Here is a 21,909-nt window from a genome sequence, read left to right as displayed (position 1 = left end):
CAGAATGCAAGCTGCCTTGTACTAACCATAAAGTAAAAGATAATTTGTGTACTGTTGAAAAATGTTAAATATTTTTAAAAATCAGGAAAAAAATTTCTCTTTTTAGCTCAAGGACCTAAGTTTACTTGATCGTTGTATAAAAGAAACATTAAGACTTAGACCTCCTATAATGACCATGATGAGAATGGCCAAAACTCCCCAGGTGAGTAACTTGGCTAGATCCCCTCATCTACCCCACATAAAAGTTTTTTATTTGTTGAAAAGATGAAATGTAATAGTATTAAATACTTTTTTAATTAAAAATGCAAAATCATCACTCATACATTTTCAATTTTACATATTCTAAATGTATACATGTTTTTACATACTTGTAGTGTACATGCTAATCTGTTCCCTGCATTTTCATTTAACATTTAGGCTTTTAAAAATGGAAATATCTTTTTATCCTTGGTTTTAAAAGTAATACATGTTTTGTTGTGAAAAATCTTAACAGTATGGAAATATATAAACCAGATAGAGAATGGCTCCCTAAAATGTCACCCTTACCTCCAAGGCATTCCAGTTTTTAGATTCATGTATGTACAACCAAACATTGGGTCATTTGGAAATAATTTTGAGTTTAATTAATTTTAAGTAATTTTACATGGCCTATCATCTAGCTAGTTTTTAAATATATGCATGTCTCATGCGATTAATGCTTTGACTGTTTGGTGGAATATTTTTCATTATCTAAAGAAACGTGTTGTTTTCATTTGTAGACTGTGGCAGGCTACACCATTCCTCCAGGACATCAGGTGTGTGTGTCTCCCACTGTCAATCAAAGACTTAAAGACTCGTGGGTAGAACGTCTGGATTTCAATCCTGATCGCTATTTACAGGAAAACCCAGCATCGGGAGAGAAGTTTGCCTATGTGCCCTTTGGAGCTGGTAAGATGATTACATTTTAGATTTGAAATATTTGTTCTGACAACATCTTTGCCCCTGCCGAAACAAACCATGTAAAATTTATGTGCAAATTATCTTTCTGTTTCCTTTTAGGAACATTTGATAGAAGTAGAATCTTTGTAATTTGTAAAAAATATTTCATTTGTACTAAAGAGAGTTGTTCTGTGACTTTCTATAGTGCTTCAATACCTTGTAACCTTTCTGGTTGTATCAGCTTTAATATAAGATTCCAAAAATGAAAACTGTTCAAAGTGGAATAAGCTGCCATATAAAGTAACTGAGCCTACCCTTGTTTTTCCTTTAATTGTATTTAAAGCTCATTTTGAATTCTGTTCTAAAGAACCATTGGAGTTACTGCACTATTTAGGCAATTATTTCAGGCTGTATATAAAAACAGATTACCAGCATTTCGTAAAAGAGCAAAGGTGGCCTTTTTAAAATTGAAGTTTTCTGGATTGTTAGTCAACTTTTTGACTCTCTGTGACTATCGTTTTGATAAACTGCTCTTTAAATTTGGGCAAGCAATGCTTAGGTTTGCAAACCTCTACATTTCCAGTAAGATCCTAAAATATAGGAGGCAAGACCTTGATCCCCCAGTAATTTCTCTATCCATAGGTACTCTGCACAGATTAAACTATATCCTGTCGCTTCTTGTTTAGTCTTTCCAAAGAGATTACTTTAGTGATGTTTTGTCATTGGTCACACTTTTTCCACAAAAAGTGTATAAAGTCCTTTGGGAATTTCAGATTTTAATAACTCCATTTAATAAAGTTAATAGTATAATTATTATATTAATTACTATAATTGTTAGAACAATTACAATAATCATAGTGTTATATAAAATAATTACATAACAAATATGGTGATTAATTATAACAGAATCTTATAATAGCATATAACAGAATCATATATTATTAATAGCTGGAAGGGGCATTAGTTCTATAACCAAATTCTGTCCAAAAGGAGGAATCATTTCTACACTGGTGATTATCTGGCTTCCACTTGAACTTTTCAGGTAATGATAGTACTCATTTTTGGAATCTTATATTAAAGCTGAAGTCTGTTTCCTTTTAGCATCCTATTTACAGTTCTTAATTGTGGTCTCTGAAGCTATATAGTATCTCTTTTGAGATATTTGAATGCAGCTATAATGTTGCCTCTGATCTTTCTTTAATGATCATGTTAAATATCTCAGATTTCTTCAGCTATTCTTTTTTTTTTTCACCTTTAACACATTTTTACTAAAGGAGCACTTAAGGTAAAAGGAACAAGTTTACAATGTAAAAATTAATTGATAGATTACCAAGCCTGGGAGCCCCTGCTCCTCTAGGCGCAGGTGGACACGAGATCAGAGAGCCCCCCCTTGACTCAGTTACAGAGAATTTATAGCACTTTTGATATACATTCAATCAAATCAAATGATACTTTATGAACACGAATGTCTCACTAAGCGAAGTGCCTCGATCCATGAGTGGTTCAAGATCAAAGGAAGGTATCCACATTATCAGAAACTTAGCCCTGAATGCTGTAAACTTCAGCTATTCTTTTACTTTGTAATTGTGCTTTTTATATATGTTGGTGCAAATAGCATAAAGGTCTTGTATTTTCATAATATTACATTTTGTTAATTATCTGAATTTATTCATTCTTCAGTGGATTCAGTTAGAATATTTCTAGTGTGTTGCTATTAAAAATAATCCTTTAACCATTCTTCCTGTAAGTCTCTTCTTAGTTGTTATATTTGAGTATCAGCCAGTTTGCAAATGCCCCTCTTATATGAGGCTCCCAAAATTCCATGCACTTGTGGACTGGACACTGTGCTTAGCATCTTATGTTAATTCCTGCCCCCGCCCCCCCCATTTAATCTTTGCAACCACACTATGAGAGAAAGGAAACCCATTTTTCAGAAAAGGAAACTAAGGTCTTTTGTTGTTGAGCTTACTCCTTTGTGGAGTTTTGGTAGGTAGGAGAGGATTGGCAGGTGACAGTTATTTCTGGCTTTACGTATTCCTAATACCATATTTTATAAAGTATCTTACTTTTTAGCTTTTTTTAAAAATAGAAATTATATTCTTTATTAAATTTTTCCCAACATTGTAATAAGAAAATTTTCTAACACAGCAAAGTTGGGTTTTACAGCAAACATCTGTATATCCAGTACCTAGATTCTGCCATTAACATTTTACTAGACTTGTTTTCTCACATATCTATTCATCCACCAATCCATTTTACTTTCTAGATGCATTTAAAAGTAAATTGCACACATCAGTGCACTTCCCCGAGTATATCAGCATGCATATTAACCAGAATTCAATGTTTTTTTAGTTTTTTTCTTTTGAAGTAAAATTTTACATACGGTGGTGTCCAAATCCTAATTCAGCATTCTTTGAACTTTGACAAATACACTTGTATAACCTCAACCAAGTCTAATTTATCAATTTTTAATGGTTATTGCTTTCTGGTCCTGTCTAAAAACCGTTTATGAAAACATTCTCCTGTTCTTCTCTATTACAATTTGATGGTTTTATCATTAATGTCTATCATCCATTTCAAATTAACTTTTGAGTATGGTGTGAGGTAGGAATTGTTCATTTTTAAAGATGTAGATAACCCAGTTATTCCAGCACCATGTGTTGAGAAAAAACCTTTTCTCCATTGCCTTGCTTTAGTAACTTTGTTGACCAAAAAATTTTAAGGATTTCTGGGTTCGGGGCTCTGTTCCACTTGTTTGTTGATCCTTATGCCAGGATCCCACTGTCAGTTGCTGTAGCTTTATAGTAATTCTTGAAATCAGACAGCTTAAGTCCCTCAGCTTAGTTCTTTTCCAAGATTGCTTTGGATATTGAAGGTCCCTTGCATTTACATATACATTTTACAATCAGCTTGTCAAAATCTGTATGTATGACCTTTTAAATTTTGATCTCAGTATATGTATTGCTATTTTGGGTGTGTAGAGCCTTTTCTTCATCATAGACATCATTTGTTATGGCATTTGAAGTTTCCATTGGAAGGTTCATATTGCCTTTTAACTAGGGCTTTCTTGGAATGGAGGCTAAGAGTACTTCTTGTATGTTCCTAAACTGGATTACAATCTTATGATTCAAATCTTATATATATATTGTTTCAAAAAAGTAACTGGAGAAGTCATTGCAAATAGTCAAGTCCCTTTTTCCTGAAAACAGACATTGTAAAACAGATTTTAGGATTGACTGTTTAAATTCTTTTATGTGGAAAGAATGTCATTTTTTTTTTTTTTGTATCTGCTATTCATGTAAACCATAGATAAATTTAATCACTCCAGTCTAAAATACTTAATTTTTTTTGTAGGACGTCATCGTTGTATTGGTGAAAATTTTGCCTATGTTCAAATCAAGACAATTTGGTCCACTATGCTTCGATTATATGAATTTGATCTTATTGATGGATATTTTCCCACTGTGAATTATACAACCATGATTCACACCCCTGAAAACCCAGTTATCCGATACAAGCAAAGATCAAAATGAAAAAAGCAACAAAATACTAATGTGTGAAACATCACTGTAAACTGCAAAAGCATTTGAAGAGAATGGAGTTTACTAAACAACTCTTGGTGTCCTGTTTTATTCAGTGTGTAATTTAAAAAGACAGCCAGTTTAATTTGTGACATTTTATTAACTGAGTGGTTATATCAATTCTGATGGCATTGCAACATTTTCTAATAGTGTTGTGCTTTAAGGAAGTCAAACTCATTAGTAAAATGATTTAAATTGTTTTGGGGGGGATCCAGGTACTTAGCAAATTCTAAGTAACTCAATTTCCAGGTACTAATTTTAAGAGCATACGTAGTTCTTGGCAAGTAACTATAAGGTGTACAAATCTTGGACAGTTCTGCAAGGTATAGAAAGCCCAGTGAGATACCAGGAATCCATAGGTTATTCATTTTCCTAGATAATTAAAATTTTTTTTTTTAATTTTTGTGTGTTGGGTGGGAGGATAGGGAATAAACTGTTACATTTAAAGACTTTGCTAAAAGAATACTATTAATTTATGTTTTTGGATGGTTTGATGATACTCATCAATGATGGCGCTGTGTTAGAGAAAACAATGTCATTTGAAATTATAACTGTAAGTCCTGTCTATTGAAATTGAGAGATGGCTCTGTGATGAAGACTTAATCATATTTCATAAAAAAATTACTACCAAAGACAGTTCATCTTACTTGGTCTAATTGCTAAATAGTACGTATTTATCCATCTGATGGATAATTTATCTGGTTTCATACACCATATCTGTGTGAAAGTCCAAAATAAAGTCTTTAGGGGATAATTTAGTTTTTCTTCTTTGGCACAAGGTTGTTCCTTGCTTCCTCCCCAGAATCCGATTAGTAATAGTTCTATTACTAGTTCTGTTTAAAGCTTAGTTTAGGTTAACCAGCTTTCTTTCTTTCTTTTTTTTTTTTTTTAAAATGAAGTCTGAGATCAGGGAAATCTGGCTTTAACAACATAGGGTGATAGGAAGCAGGGTCCTTGGGAGAAGTGTTGGTCATATTCTGTAAAGCCTGTCTGTTTTCGATTTTTTACTAGATGAGACCAAAATATTTTCTCTTAAGTTCTGTTTATGTAAGTCAAAGAGGTTGGAGGAGCCATGTAAAGCTTTATTTGTAAAGGAAAAATCTCTGCTGTTAGCTTTTCACATGAAAATCCTGTGGAAAAAATAGTGCGTATTCACAAATTTTAAAGTGTTGCTTCAGTGAGAATTCACAAAATCCAGGAACTTGAATGGGAAAAAAATGATATCTTTATTTTCTCTAATTTCTAACTGGATTTAGTATTTCAAACTTCAATTATGAATTTAGGCAATAAACCACAATAGTGATAGCAATACTTAACGATTTTGCCAATAGAAACCATAGATATTTTCATATTACATAATAGATGTTGCAGAGCTCTTAAAATATCTTTTACTCACATCACTACTTTGAAATTATGATAGTTATTAAAACTGCTGCTAGATCTTATTTTAATGCTTTAATCATTTGTATTATGTCACATACTTTTTAGAAAAGTTTGATAACTATTTCTAATTTAATTGATTTTCTTTGCAGTCCTATAAATTTTATGTATTTAAAAGCATTCTCCATGAGAAGGGACTCAAAGTTTCACCAGACTGCTAAAGAGGTTCATGGCACAAAAAAAAAGTAAAAAATTCAAGGTAAGGCTACACTACATTTAGTGAGTAGTTTGTTTTAGACTTTTAAGGATTTAGTTTTTAATCACGGAATACTGAAACATTAACAAGCTTAAGACTGTAGAGGAGTCCTAATATCATGAGGAGGGCTGATGGTCAGTGGCAATGAATTCAGATGGTCCAGCTGCTCCTTTTTCCAAGCTCTCCTAAAGCAGAATAGCTTTGAATGGCAAGCAATGCTAATTACCTATAACAACCCTCTCCCTTCAACTAACTCTTTAGAATACTTTTGCTATTTCTAGAACTCCTCTAATTGGAAACCAGATGCTAAAATAAAAAATTTAGGTAATCTGAAATTTCCAAGAATGTAGAATTTGGTTAGCATGGCCTGCTTCTGGTGATCTAAATTCTAGAACATCAAATGACAAGGCAAAATCCTCTAGGTATAAGCATCAAAAACGACTACTCTTGCTATTTGAGTGAGTTACCATCTTATTGGGATTTTTAGTATCTCTGTGAGGGCTTCCCGATCTCAATAGGGCTTGTAAGGCAGGAATACTGTCTAACTCTGCTGCATTGTGGTTAATAAAATTTTAGTTTTTGAGTTAAATGACTTCTACATTTTCTTATGGCTTTTTGAGGACACATCTTTTGACATAAGTAACATTAAATATAATAGAGAAAATAGGGATTAATCATGAATACCACTGTAGTTTAAAAAAAAAAGCTACAGGCAGATGTAAAGTTGATAACAGATGTAAGGTTGATAACCAAGGCACATGGAAAACTTCCTCCCCAATGGAGGGAGGAGAAAAATGCCAATAGTATCTAAGCCTAAGAGTAGGAGAACTCTCTGAATCTGTATGTCTGTTATTTGAGACAAGTAATGAAGGGATGTGCACCAAGAATTATGGCTTCGTTAAAAATGAAGGGTCAAATACAGTGTGGTTAAAATGGTGAAGTCATTTTTATTTCAGTACTTGACAAAATACCCCATAAAATGCAAAACTTCTGCCATTATACAAAAATAGGTCTCTACAAGTGATATTTTCTGTCTGCATCACCAGTAGCAAATATATTAGGCAGAAACATGTAACTTCAGTAGCCTCATAAGAAAAGTGCAGGACACCCCAAGCTACACATTCAGCAGTATCATAATGCTCAAAAGTTTAATCTTTTCACCTATTTGATAAATACACAGTTTTATAATTTAATCATTTAAATTAGCATTCCACAAATATACATGTAATTTAATGATTTTGTGCATGAATACATACACAATGATTATATATATACAAATTCCAGTTGGTTTTTATGTGCTGGCAAGGGATTTGTATACAATCATAAGCTGTGTTCATATTGGTCCCACTGAATAGTCACAATACAAAAGCACAAAAGAAACAATGATTTACAAAAGGGAATTTGTTTAAAATCACTTCAATTGATGATGTTTCAAGGGATTATCTTCTCATGCCAGCATGAAACTGAGTAGCTGAACCTATGAGAGTAAAACAGGATTTCAAATTATATTGCTCCCCATACCCTCCATTTAAAAAAAAAATTTTTTTTTTTTACCTAAGTTTTACTTTTCCTTGAACTAATTTTTTTTTAATTAAATTCAGTTTTATTGAGATATATTCACATACCATACAGTCATCCATGGTGTACAATCAACTGTTCACAGTACCATCATATAGTTAGCATTCATCATCCCAATCTATTTTTGAACACCAATCTATTCTTTCCTTACACCAGAAAGAATCGGAATAAGAACAAAAAATAAAAGTAAAAAAGAAGATCCAAATCATCCCCCCACGCCACCCTATTTTTCATTTAGTTTTTGTCCCCATTTTTCTACTCATCCATCCATACACTGGATAAAGGGAGTGCGATTCACAAGGTTCCTTGAACTAATTTTTAAAAGAGACTTAAAGTATATAATTAAAAGTGACAGTGGCTGGCTCTCTAGCAAAGTAAGTAAAACTAATGCTAAGATTTTCTTTAATGTGCCCTGCAGGTTGAATGCTCCATACTTCCTTCCTGTTGATAAATCTTTTGGTCTTCAAAATCTGAGTCTTGTGAAATTTGGATGCTCAAAACACATACAAACCCATCCAAACCAAACACACATAAAGCCCAACCATAATACAAGTTGACTATGACTGCGAGTTGCTTGGATTAAACAAGTGCTTTCTTGAATGAAGACATAAACTACTAACCTATTTAATATAAAACAGATAACATAAACTACAGGAAAGAAAGGATCTTAAATAACAAAATATAAAAGTTGTCAGTACAATCATAAACTGATTCAAAGTCTGAATTAGTGAACAGAAGGGAGTTAGAGAGGTTTTCCCACAATGAACAGGGAATATGCCTCTATTATGTGTGTATGTGTTTGAGCAAAGAAAAAATAAAAGGTCATCATTCTTACAGTCTTGAATGGGATGGGTTTTAGGATCATACATAAAACGACTGCATTAAGTGCTCAAGGTAACTGCTTCCTCCTCTCATCACCCTGCTCTTGTTTGCATGCCTCTTGCTTTTTACCAGGTATCACTTAGCAACACACATTTTCCACTAGACCATAGTACTCTGCATATTGGTACTCATTGTGCATTTTGCCTAATCTAAATGAACACAGTAGGGAATCTTTTTTTGGTGGAGTGAGGGGTAGGGGTCGGGGTTTAGAGGTGATAAATAATGCCTTGACTTAAATTCCTAAGTCTGTTTCCCTGCTGATTACAGAGTTTAAGCTTTGGTTATCTTGGCAACTCATGCACTGAACTGGAAGATGTGATTATCCTAATGAATATCAAGGTGTTTCAAAAAGAGAAAGGAGAGCTCTGGATCTAGCACTATAGTGCTGCCAATAAACATAGTTAAATCAAGAGTACCTGACTGCACAGTTCCAAGTCGCCTTTGCAGTGCCTCTAGTCGAGTGATATAGTCTGTCAGAGCTCTGTCAGGGTCATAATTCTGAAGCTGAGAACATGCCAAGGAACCAGGATTGAAATCAGCTGGAGGGCCTGGGTACCTACAAGATTAGAAAATATGTACATGCACCCAAATTAGCCAGTAAGAATGAGAGTAAGTTACCAACTTGTCTCCAGCCCATACCCCCAAAAGGTAGGAATCTTAGATACTGACTAATCTGTATCCCCTTTTCTGTTGAGTATGCGATGTTGAAAAGAAAAAACTCCAATAAATTCAAAGATGCTACGAAGTCATCATTTAAGAGTACCCAGTACAATGTCTGAGGCCAAGATCCCCAATAAATGTTGGATATGTATAAATGTGTCTTGTCTCACAGACTTCAGATTTTATAATGACCAGAGACTGTTTTAGTTAATTCTTTTCTGATTGTCTACCCATTGCATATACTACACTTGTATAGTATATACACTAATTGGTCAGCTCTGTTTCCTATACCCTTGGAATCCAGTTACAAATTGAAAAACTGGTTTTGACTCTGAGCCTTAGATTATGTAAATTACATATAAATATATGTATATTTCAATAAAAAATTAAAAGAAGTCAGAGTCCTAATAAGATCCAACTTTCTCTCTTAAATATTAATATAACTACTGCAGGCAAATTTTATTAAATTCTTACCTATTTTGAAATGGTAAAGGAGACCTAGGATAGTCCAGATCTGACCTTGAGCGATAGGCAGTATGTCTTGGTTCTCCATAGAGCTCCAGCCCACCATGATAACAAGGATCAGTCTTTTCAGTACCTAAGGTAATCCAAAATGCACCTTGTAAAGAAAAAAAAAATACCATGCCCTTGAAAAATTTCTAGAAAAGTTACATTTACTAACTACACTGTACTGCACTATTTCCTTTTATAAAAGTCACTTTGAACTTTCCTTCTAAAGGAGGGAAACAGTACAACCCAGAACTCGGCTTTCAAATGTTAATTTGGTTGCCTTCAAATATGGGTATTTCTGATCATCTGAAACTATACTTCAAAAAAACTAATTGGAGTATTTTCTTTTTAAAAGACCTCTTCTTAGTTTTAACTAGATGAGGTGAGGGTGTCTGAGTGTGTGTGGTTTGGGGGAAAAATGGTGTGGATAAAAAATATTAAGATGAATGTAACTAATGTTATCACTCCACTCTGCTTTCATCAGAAAAAAAACGTGAAATCAAGATGTGCTCTTAATATAACATGTAACTCATGGTATAAATTTCAGCTGTTTCAGTGTAAGGATGCATATTTCAAAATATTTTGCTTCTGGCACCAACCGTATTTCTCCCTTCCCTGCTGCTCAGCTCCTGGGAGCATATGTGAGGTGGTTTAATACCGACATACAGCCCAGTTATGCTGCGGCTTTAACTCGCGTGCTCCCTGGCTTCTGACCTCTTCCTTATGCCTAAAATGTTCAAGCCCTAATTCTTTTGCTTCCACTTTTAATCAAGATAGGTGTGGGGAGAAGGAATTTTAACTGTTACCATCATTACACACCTATGGGTTAATCTTAGAAACCTGTTAAATATTGCTAAAAACTATTTCAAACCATAACTCCTCCATATAACTTCCATCCAATCTTGAACCAGAGGCCTATAAATGCAGCTGTAAGGAGGGAGGGCTCTGGAGCCAGAATGCCAGGATTTGATCCTGACTCCACTTCCCTGCTGGGTAATCTCGGCAAATAAGTATGCTTTCCATGCCTCAGTTTTCTCATAGGTAAAGCAGCAATAACTGAAATTGTACTTACATCATAAGTTTGGGAGAATACATGAGAAAACATGAAAAGAGCAGGGTATAGGGCAGAATAGGTGCTCCATAAAGATCAGTGTTACTTTGCATCTTAAAACTAAGAGGCCCCCAGCTTTGTTAGTTATAAAGGGTCTGTCACTGGACACTACTGGTACCAGAATATGTTATCTGGATGGGTATACACATGCAGTAATTTTAGAGAATCACAAACAAGAAAAAGATGCTATTTTAACTTCACCTGGATTCAGTCCAAAGCCATCCCTGTTAATATTGACAGAACAAGAACCTGTGACTCGATGCCACCGTCGAACCAAAAATTTCATTCTAAAACAGATCCCGAGATAAAATTTCAGAACATCTATAATGTAAACAATATAAATATATGCTTCCCACAAAAATCAAGTCATACATTTAAATATGAATACAACACATTTCAATATAATCACATGACTGCCTAATCTAAAACTGGGCAAATGCCCCCCATTTTGTGGCAAAATCACTGCAAAAAAGGAATAGGGTTTCAGGAGTGAATGGGACAGATGCAAGGAGAAGGAAGGCAAAGGTAGAGAGGAGAAAAGTGGATGGGCAAGGAAAGGGAGAGACTGAAAAGAGGAGAAAAGAATGGAGAATAAAGGGCAGAGGAGATGGAAAGAGAAGGAAAAGACCCTTGAACTAGTGATAAGGGTGAGTTAATGCTGGGAAAGCTGGAAAAGGGGTGAGGCCATGTGATCAGGGATGAAATGTAGCCTTCAAAAGGAGTGGGAGTGGGAGAGTCACGACCCAGCTGTAGAAAGCCACTGCCTGCCCCATCCTGGCCCAAGGAGCTTTGTGGAGTGCCAGTTTTGATTTCTTACTACCAATCAGTTTCAAGGCCCAGCTTTAGGAGGGTCAAAATACAATGTACATACATGAGAACAAGAAAAAGAACAAAGTCTTGAACAGTCACTTCTACACTGCCCTCATAAAGCCTTTCCAAATTCCCCTAATCAAAATTAATGGCTAATACCTGTGACCTCCCCATTTAGCATCTTCTAAGTCAGGGCACATTGATCTTCCCCACTAGAAAGTGGGCTGCCTTTAGGACAGGGATCGTATCTTTTTCATCAATGCATTTCACAACACTTAACCTGTTCACCCAGTACAAGGTAATGAAAGGTGAGGAATGAGGATCTGGAACCATGAGACTACAATTTGGAGTAGTACAGGCAGGGAGGGTCTACAACCTCCATAAAATAACATCAGATTTCCTAATATAAAGCCAGTATGGATGCAACTCAGGAGACCCGGCTTATTGTCCCAGCCCTATCACTAATGGTTTTGTCACCTCTCCCTAACTCAGTTTCCTCATCTGTAAAATGAGATTCTGCACTAGGTGATCTCAAACGGCTTCCAGTTAAAAAATTCTGTGTCATATTTTTCAAAGAAAAAAGGATAAAACTCCTTAAAGAAGTGTCAGATGTGGCCTGACAGGAGAATTTTAAAAGGCAAAATCTCTGTGGGTCTCTGGCTTTTGGAGAAGCCTGAGTGTCAGACACAGACCAGGTCAGAGGACTGCAGTGGGCAGGTCCTCAAAGTGGTCTGTGTCTTGGCTTCATTTCAACAGCCTACAAAATGAGTATTGAAGTTCCTACTTGGACTAAATTCTTGCTTGGATCTGCTAGAGAAAGTGACAAAACCACCAGCAAAATCCAATGTCCTTAACGGCTAATCTCTGATCTGAATGCAGAGTTAGGCCAGGGGTTTTCCTTGGCTGGGCCCTAAGAGCAGGATATTTTAGTAAAGAAGAAAATGAGTGTATTACAGTCTAAGCAGTAATTTTCAAAAACATTTTTTCTTTTATTATCTCTTTTATTCATATGTCTGAACTAGTTATGGACTTAGATTTTTTTTTTAAAGGAGAGCCAGACTGGACGTGCCATCTCTGAGGCACCAGCTGCTTGCATCTGGGAAGGCCCTTTTCACAGGGTCTATACAGTACAACATAAAGTGTCCCTGCCAAAAGAGTGACATCAAAGAAAGAAATAAGCAGTCATGTTTTCAGTGATGGCAAATGTCTTGTGTTATTAATACAGAATATGACAGGCAAGGAAAAGAGGAAGGATTAAAAATAATCCTTTCAGAGTCTATTGAAATGCATTTTTTCCCCAAGTATTTTACCTTGAAATTGCAATGGACACTCGGACGGCAGACCGGAACCTGGTGAAGCCCTTTGGGCGGTTGGTGATCACTTCCAGATCCGTGAAGGCCGGCTGCCCCCCCATCCGGGCAAGAAGGGCCAAGGTGGCAGCCTCACATTCTTGGAACCCACCCAATAACAACAGAAGGTATTTTTTCTGATAAATGAGAGCTTTCCGAAAGCTTTCTGCTCTCAGGTATTTACCGTAAATTCTCTACATTTAAAAAAGGGAAGAACATAAAGACAATTAAGAAGTCATTCAAACTGTTCTTTCAGAATCCAGAGTAGGAGTAGTGTGCATTTGTAGCCCTGGCAACATAAACAGTGTCACATAAATTCACCCAATGGGTCCCCACTGCATGACAGGTAGACTGCTTTTACTACTAGGAGAGAAAGGAAGTGGAGCAAAAAGAGATATTCTGGAGGGTCGTTTGCTGGAAGCTTAGACATACAGTCTTGCTCTTTCTGTAGCTGATTTTTAGTGTAATGGCTAGTGCCAAAATATAATTTACGAATTCTTTTATTAATTTGAAAATTGTTTTTTAAAGAGTTCAAGTAACTACTTTTGAAGGTTTTTCTGTTTAAGTGGTCTGTGGTGAGGCCTTGGAGATATAATATGGGACTAAGATAATAAACGTAACCTCAAACTACCACTAGGCAAAATGCCTGGTACTCAGCCATTGACCAAAACAGTAGACAGTATAGCTGCTTCTGCAGGTCAGTGTTGGGCACTGCCAGAGAAGCCCAGGCCCAAACCCTAAATTAGAGGCTGCAAATTCATGTGGTTTTAGCCACATAAATAACACAAATGGTCACAATATTTGGATGAGTGGAGAATAAAATAGGAAATGGACGAGCACTGTGTCCATTTGATCCAAATTAAAAACAAGCACACATATTGGTAGACAGGATTTGAGCTACGAACTACCTGTTATAGACCCTTACAAACTCTTAGAGGGTGGGTGCTGAGTCCCTAGAACCATCCTGAGGATTTGAGGATGAAAATGATCTCAGAAACCCAGTTACTCCACAAAGTCTTTCTGGACTTTCTAACCAGAAGCTTCCAAGGCAATGAGTCATTTTTCAAGACTTGCCCTCTGATTCAGAAAGGAGCCTATCAATTCCCATGAGAATATTAATTCATTTGTTAAAGTATTTACTGAGCAACCACAATGCCCAAGCTCTGTGATAGGTGCCAATGTTCTCTGTTCTCAGTATAATACCCATATAATATGACTTTAAAATACAGATTTGAATATATCATGCTCTTGAAACATCCTGGTCTCCACATCAAGTAAAGCCCACTACAACAGAAGCATTCCCTTTTCTAGTAAGGAATTTGACTAAATAAGGCACGGTTTCCTTTTCACAAGTCATGGGTAGAACACAGCACAATTAAGAGCATGGACTCTGGAGTCAAACTACCTGTGTTCACATCCTGGCCCCACTTCTTGTCAGCTGTGTGACTTGACTAAATTACGTAATCTGTGCTTCAATTTCCCTTTTGGAGGGTGAGTGGGTGTTCTCTGGTGACATACTAGACATAGGGAGAAAGAGAGGTAATGAAGGTTGACTTCTCTGTTTTCGAATTGGACAACTGGATGGATCAGGAACATGGGGGAGGAATGTGTTCTGAGGTAAGATTAGTTCAGTTTTGAACATGCTAAGTGGAGGATACAGTGGGATGGTCAAATGGTGTTAGCAAGTACATAGTTGAATACCATGCCCGGAGCTCCCAAGAGAGTTCTAGGCTAAAGTTAAAAATTGGGAAAGGATCAAATTGCTCAGGGCAAAAATAAGAAGAGAATATAATCCAGGACCAATGGATGGAGCCCTAATGAATGCCATCATCAAGAGGCCGGGCAGAGGAGTGACTTTAGCAGAGACAGAATACTTCAAATAGTTCCATAAAGGGGAAGATAATTTAGATTTTATTAAAAAAAAAAAAAAAAAGGAGAAGAAGAAAAGGTAGTAGAATGGCAGGTAACCTATCATTTTCTGCTTTATCAGTAAAGTTGAAAGTAAAGATGATTTAACTTTTTCACTTTCGGAGTCTGAATACTAAGCTTACAGTTCTGGTTATGCTTTTTGTTTATTCTGGATTTTAGCCCCTATTCATCATAAGTATTATAAGATTTCTGTCAATCCATTATTTTCTCAAGTTCTTTAATTACAGACAACTTTTATTATTCTGATCAGTAATCTACTTAACTTTTGTAATGTCAATGTGTACAGTCTCTTTAAGAGTTGCAAATTTATGTTCATTCTATAGCTGGAATAAATATTCCAACCATTTTTTTTAAGCTTTTTTTGGATTTTCTGTAAATTGTTAAGGTACTTTTACCATAATATTCATTATTATTCCTTCAAGAGAGATTATTCAGAATGTTTATGATCTTACAGAACATAGTGCTCTCACCTTGACAGTGGTATAGCTTTGATTGGGAAATGAAAAGATAACATTGGTCTATTAGAGATGAGACTGGGGAACAGGAGCAAGATGCCAGGGTGTTGTCACTGTGACCATTAATTGAGCTTGATCTGGTCCCAGTCCTGAGCATGCCTCTCAACAAATCTTTCGTGACCAGCTCGAGTCCTGCACTTATGACACAGACTGAATAAAGAGACCCAGAGACAGAACCTGAGCACCATCTACATTTCTTTAGTCTACTCAATTAATGTCAATGAGAGCTGAACAAGACAAAAACAGAGGACAACCGTGATGTATGTTTAGAGGTCTCCCACCTTTAAAGTAGCATGTTCAGAATCAGGACTCAGATTTTGAAGTAAAGCTTCATTTCTTAGTTCAGCTTTCAGTTTGTGTACTTCTGCTTCTGCCCTTTTCAAGGATTTTTGAAGAGTCATTTTCTCTCTGTTCCACACTTCTTTTTCGGAAGCAATTATGGCTTCAATGTTGGTGCCACCACTGAATGGAAACCTAGAAGACTTCAGAGACCAGAGCCTACTTAAACATGATTTTTAAGGACAATTCTTTGCATAAAAGTCTGAATTAAACATGTTTAAGGTATCCTCATGGTGGATATAGAAATGTCAGCTTTCCAACCTCAGAGAAAGTCAAAGCCAGTTATCAACTGACATTAAAGAATAACTTTTAAGTATATGGTCTTTTTACTGAGTAGGCTAGCTTTACAACCAAAAATCCTTGTGCAAGTGTGTCCTCAGAGAAGGTGTTCAGACTTAGCAGAGCTTTGAACTAAAAAACAGGTAAACCTTCTGAGTCCAAAAGTTGAGCTTGTGCCTGAAATAGTGCACTGGAAAAGTGGGGAAAAAACAACCATGGCATGTATACATGTAGGTGGATTACAACAGAAGTTGTATGGATGGAGGTGGCTGGAGTGTTGTCTAGCAGGTCCTTCCTGTCTTTGTTTGGGTGCTTATGGAAGCTAGCAATTTTTAAAATAGTTTTTAAAAAATAAATTTCAAGAGTAGTTTAGTATAGTGAAATACAGAATTTGTGTCTTTCACTATGAGTAATGAACACTGATAAATAACTGAAAAGAAAAGTCAGGATTTATACTTGAACATTTCTTAGGCTTTTTATAAATGCTTCACACTAAACTTTTTGTAACGTGTGTCTGTGGTTGGTCTATGTAAAGCAAAGTATCTGACTTTAGAGAAAAGTAGAACTTGGTTTGACTACTGATTACTGATTTCAGTTCAGCTTTCTCATTGTACAAGGGTGGGTGTGTATTAGAGATTCTGTATGTATGTAACCCAGTGTCTTTTACAGAGAAGGCTGTCAATAAACAATAGCTGTTATTTTCATCCCTGAAAAGTTTCACAGGCCTTTCTAAGAATCACATACTTGATGGTTTTCACATGAATATCAGGGTTAAAAAATAACGAGATAGGAGAAATTTTAATTTTGCACTACTTCAAATATGTGACAAGCTAAAAACAGACATACGTAGTCTCTACCAGCTCCTGTCTGTCGGTACCACCTGATCTGCTCTTCCAGTTTCATGACTGTGTTCCTTAAATCATTCTTTTCTTCGGTCAGCTGGCTGATATGCCCTGTCAGCTCCACATTTTGTCTCAGTAGTCTTTCAGTCAACAAGCCATAGGAAGTATTTGGAGACACTAAGCTGGGCTAGAAAGAGAAAAAATGGCATAAGGTCAGATAAGAAATGTGAATAATGTATATAAAATGTGGACAGGCACCAATGATTTCACAAAGAAGTGATATTTGAGCCAAGTCTTAAATTGGCAGGAAAGAAGATAGGGAAGGGCATATTAAACTGAAGGAACAGCAATAAGGGTACAGAGGCTTTAGTAAGAGTGTGTTGCTTTTGGGGAACTATAGGCATATCTTGTTTTATTGTGCTTTGCAGATACTGTGTTTTTTACAAATTGAACGTTTGTGGCAAACCTGCATGGAGAAAGTCTATTGGCACCATTCTACCAACAGCATGTGCTCACTTTGTGTCTCTGTGTCACATTTTGGTACTTTTCACAATATTTCAAACTTTTTCACTGTTGTATCTGTTATGGTGATCTGTGATCTTTGATGTTAACATAGTAATTGTTTTGGGGCACCACCAACCACACCCACAGGAGACAGCAAACTTAACTGATAAATGCTTTGTGTGTCCTGACTGCTCCACCCCTGGGTATTCCTGTCTCTCTCCCTCACCTTCAAGTCTCCCTGTCTCCTGACTCAATAATATTGAAATTAGGTCAATCAGTAACCCTACCATGGCCTCTAAGTGTTCAAGTGAAAGGAAGAGTAGCACTTTAAATCAGTGTCTCTCACTTTAAATCAAAAGCAAAAAATGATTAAGCTTAGTGAGGAAAGCATGCTGAAACTAAGATAGGCCAAAAGCTAGGCCCCTGGTGCCAAACAGTTAGCCAAGTTGTGAATGAAAAGGGAAATTTCTTGGAGGAAATGAAAAGTGCTCCTCCAGTGAACACACGAATGGTAAGAATGACAACCTGTCTTACTGCTGATTTGGGGAAAGTTTTAGTGGTCTGGATAGAAGATCAAACCAGCCACAACATTCCCTTAAGCCAAAGCCTAATTTAGAGCAAGGCCCCAACTCTCTTCAGTTCTGTGAAGGCTGAGAGAGGTGAGGAAGCTGCAGAAGAAAAGTCTGAAGCTAAAAGAGGTAGTCAGTCTATGAGGTTTAAGGACAGGAGCCATCTCCATAACACAAAAGTGCAAGGTGAAGCAGCAAGTGCTCATGTAGAAGTAGAAGCTTCAGCAAGTAAACCAGAAGGTCTAGCTAAGATCATTAATGAAAGCGGCCACACTAAACAACAGATTTTCAATGTAGACAAAACAGCCTTCTATTGGAAGAAGATACCATCTAGGACTTTCAGAGCTAGAGGAGAGAAGTCAATGCTTGACTTTAAAACACTGACTGATTCTCTTTGTTAGGGGCTAATGCAGCTTGGTGATTTTACATTGAAGACCATGCTCATTTACCATTCTAAAAATGCTAGGGCTCCTAAGAATTATGCTAAATCTATTCTGCCCGTGCTCTATAAATGGAACAACAAAGCCTGGATGACAGCTCCTCTGTTTACATCATGGTTTACCGATTATTTGAAGCCCAATGTTGAGGCCTACTGCTCAGAAATAAAAAGGTTTATTTCAAAATATTACTGCTCCATGACAATGTACAAGGTCACCCAACAGCTCTAATGGAGAAGTACAAGATTATTGTTTTCATGCCTGCTAACACAACATCCATTCTGCAGGAGTCATTTTGACTTTCAAGTCTTACTATTTAAGAAACATGTTTTATAAGATTATAACTACCACAGACAGTGATTCTTATGAAGGATCTGGGCAAAATCAATTGAAAACCTTCTGGAAAGGATTCAGCATTCTAAATGCCATTTAAGAACATTTGTGATTCATGGAAGGAGGTCAAAATAGCAACATAAACAAGAGTTTGGAAGAAGCTGATTCTGACTCTCATGGATGACTTTGAGGAGCTCAAAACTTCAATGCAGGAAGTAACTGCAGATATGGTAGAAAGAGCAAGAGAACTGGAATTACAAGTGGAGCTTGCAGATGTGACTGAATTGTTACAATCTCATGATAAAACTTGAATGGATGAGGAGTTGCTTCCTATGGATAAACAAAGAAAGTAGTTTTTTGAGATGGCATCTACTCCTGTGAAGATGCTGTGAACACTGTTGTAACAACAACAAAGTATTCAGTATACTGTATCAACTTAGTCGATAAAGCAGGGGCAAGGTTTGAGAGGACTGACTCCAATTTTGAAAGTAGTCCTATTGTGGGTAAAATGCTATAAAATAGCATCACGTGCTTGGAACATGGATTCTGGGAATGAGCATGACCATGGCATTGAGGGATTGAGAATGTCTTTTTGGCCAAAAGGGGAAAAAGAAAGGCAACAAAATAAGGTTTTAGTGGCTAAGAGAGTTCAAATAGAGTCAAAGGCTGTCCTGGAGGTTACTCCTATGCAAGCTTCAGCTAAATATGCCAAATGACCACAAAATGATAAGCCCAGGTCAACAGTAGTCCCCCAAACCTTAAAGAATACCTGGATCCCTATCTGAGATTCTATAAAAGTTTCACTTACTAAGTTTAGTCTTCAGAAATTTAAATCCTTCAGAGTGCTCCTACGCCAACTAATTCCCCAAACCCAGAGACAATAGCCTCTTCAAGAACATCAACTAAATGTGTCCCCTTTGCTCATAAAGTTGATACCCCTTTGCAACATGAGCAGGTTAGGGTGGTCACTGCCTAGACATCCCTGAAGATCGGGAAAGTGATTAAACTAGAGGAAGGAGTAGCAACAGACAAGATGGAATTTAACAAAGTATTATGAATACTGAATCTTTAAATAATTTTCTTTTTCTTAGTTGCTAGGGTATTAGAATAGCTAGAAGGAAAGAATTGAAATGGTGGAACTGTAACCTACAGCATCTTTTGAAATTTGTTCTATAGCTACTTCTTGAATTATAATTTGAAAGCTATACCTTTTTGTATAAATATTTCACAATAAGGAAATAACTGAAACTATGGTACTATAAGTCATAATAACTTTGGAAATTTCCTATATATCTACTTGTTAAATCATACTTTGAGAGATATTACCTTTTTGTATATATATTTCCTAATAAGGAAATAACTGAAACTGTGGAACTGTAATCTATAATATTCTTTGAAATTTGCTCTGTAACTACTTGTAATAACTTGGAAAGTTATTACTTCTATGTATATAAATTATATTCTATATTAAAAAAATGATAAAAATAGCACCACGTGCCACAGAGATATCTTTTGTGAAAGGAAGAGTCAATTGATGTGGCAAACTTCATTGCTATCTTATTTTAAGAAACTACCACAGCCATCCCAACCTTCCGAAACCACCACCTTGATCAGTCAGCAGCCATGAACATGAGGCAAGACCCTCCACCAGCCAAAAGATGACAACTTGCTGAAGGCTCAGATTATGGTTCGCATTTTTTAGCAGTAAAGTATTTTTAAATTAAGGTATGTACATTGCTTTTTTAGACATAATGCTATTGCACACTTAACAGATTATGGTATAATATAAACATCACATTAATATGTACTAGGAAACCAAAATATTTGTGTGAATTGCTTTATTCCAGTGTTCACTTTATTGCAATGGTCTGGAATGGAGCCCCACAGTATCTTTGAGGTATCCCTGTACAAGTTGCTTGGTGAAGACTAGAGTAAAGGCTGTGTTTATTCTAAGGATAATAGACCTAAATATATGCAAAGACTATGCAGTGCTTTAGGCAGGAGCATGTCCAAGATGAAATTTTTATATTATATAGATTACTTTTGTAGTAGTGTGCAAAGCAGAGTAAATTACGAAAAACTGACGTATTTCTGGTGTCAGAGATATGCTTCAGGTAGTTGTTGCAACAGACCGGGTGAGAAATGTCAAAAGCCTGAATGACGGCAATGCCTACTGGATAGAGAATAAAGGGTAGATGCAATAGATATTAAGGCATAAGACTTAGTGGATAGCTGGACATTCAAGTAAGGGTGAGGAGGGTGGTCTATGACAACTTCCAGCCTTCTGAACTGGGAGACACCATGACCATGATCAGGGCTAAGGGTAGAAATGTGGGTGTGGGGCACGAAGAAGAACAGGAAGATGGGCAGTTTGGAACATGCCTGTGAGGTCCCTAAGGGGTCTCTATGTGGTACACTTTCCCAGGGCAAGATGTCGAGTAACTAACTGAAAACATAAGCCTGGACCTCAGGAGAAAGGTCTAGACTAGAACCACAGCACTTCAGAAGGTAACTGCCACAGGGATGAGATTTTTGTCAATTCTGTCCACTGTATCTCTAGAACCTAGTATAGTACCTACCACATAGTAGGTCCTCAATATATTTACTTGTTCAAGAAATAAGTTTAGTGGGAGCTCAGGCTACTGGGGATGGATGAGCTTTTATGGTGAGTGTTAGAGGAAAAGATGAACAATGGAAGGGAAAGAGAAACCCATGAAGGTGACTGAAGAAAGAAGTGGGAAGAATGAGAGAATACTGACACAAAAGGCAAGGAAGGAGAGAGCTTTAAGAAGATGGAAGAGGTGAAAAGTGTCAAATGCCTCAGAAAAGTCAAGAAAGACAGGGACTGAAAAGATTCTCCAGATTAGTCAATTGTGAAGACATTGTCAGCATTTCTGAGGGTGGTTTTGTGCAGCAGTGAGCGGAGCAACCAGACTGCAGGGGGAGTGGATGGGAGATAAGGGCATCGCAGCAGTGGGCACAAACTACTCTTTCAAGATGCCGTAAAACAATAAAAAGTGAATGTAATTATTTAATAATGATAATTAAAGCTGATTTCTCCCTAAACTTTCACTATCTTCTATTGGGGAAAGGAAAATATTAATATTTAAAATAAATAAAAAGGTAA

The 21,909-nt window shown here is 36.4% G+C and overlaps 2 protein-coding genes across 12 annotated transcripts in view; one reads left to right on the top strand and one right to left on the bottom strand.

Annotated features, from left to right (window-relative positions):
- Positions 1 to 6,724, top strand: part of LOC119534366 (lanosterol 14-alpha demethylase) — a 38,356-nt gene extending 31,632 nt beyond the window's left edge. Inside the window, exons 8-10 of the mRNA XM_037836643.1 lie at positions 107 to 202; positions 759 to 927; positions 4,273 to 6,724. Of these exons, the coding sequence (XP_037692571.1) occupies positions 107 to 202; positions 759 to 927; positions 4,273 to 4,451 (444 nt within the window). The 3' untranslated portion in view covers positions 4,452 to 6,724. The remainder of the gene's footprint in view (positions 1 to 106; positions 203 to 758; positions 928 to 4,272) is intronic.
- A 338-nt stretch (positions 6,725 to 7,062) lies between these two features.
- AKAP9 (A-kinase anchoring protein 9) overlaps positions 7,063 to 21,909 on the bottom strand; it is a 168,833-nt gene continuing 153,986 nt past the window's right edge. For 6 of the 11 annotated variants that reach the window (XM_037836629.1, XM_037836632.1, XM_037836636.1 and 3 more), the window contains 7 exons: positions 16,944 to 17,126; positions 15,761 to 15,961; positions 12,997 to 13,229; positions 11,078 to 11,163; positions 9,730 to 9,874; positions 9,012 to 9,151; positions 7,063 to 7,612 (listed from right to left, as the gene is read on the bottom strand). In XM_037836629.1, coding sequence (XP_037692557.1) covers positions 7,575 to 7,612; positions 9,012 to 9,151; positions 9,730 to 9,874; positions 11,078 to 11,163; positions 12,997 to 13,229; positions 15,761 to 15,961; positions 16,944 to 17,126 — 1,026 coding nt within the window. In that variant the 3' untranslated portion in view covers positions 7,063 to 7,574. The remainder of the gene's footprint in view (positions 7,613 to 9,011; positions 9,152 to 9,729; positions 9,875 to 11,077; positions 11,164 to 12,996; positions 13,230 to 15,760; positions 15,962 to 16,943; positions 17,127 to 21,909) is intronic. The other 5 variants (XM_037836631.1, XM_037836634.1, XM_037836638.1 and 2 more) reach the window with 1 other exon arrangement.

Source organism: Choloepus didactylus, chromosome 5 (genome assembly GCF_015220235.1).
Source record: "Choloepus didactylus isolate mChoDid1 chromosome 5, mChoDid1.pri, whole genome shotgun sequence".
NCBI lineage: Eukaryota > Metazoa > Chordata > Mammalia > Pilosa > Megalonychidae > Choloepus > Choloepus didactylus.
Note: the sequence above shows the minus strand (reverse complement) of the source record. Positions and strands in the feature narration are given on the sequence as shown.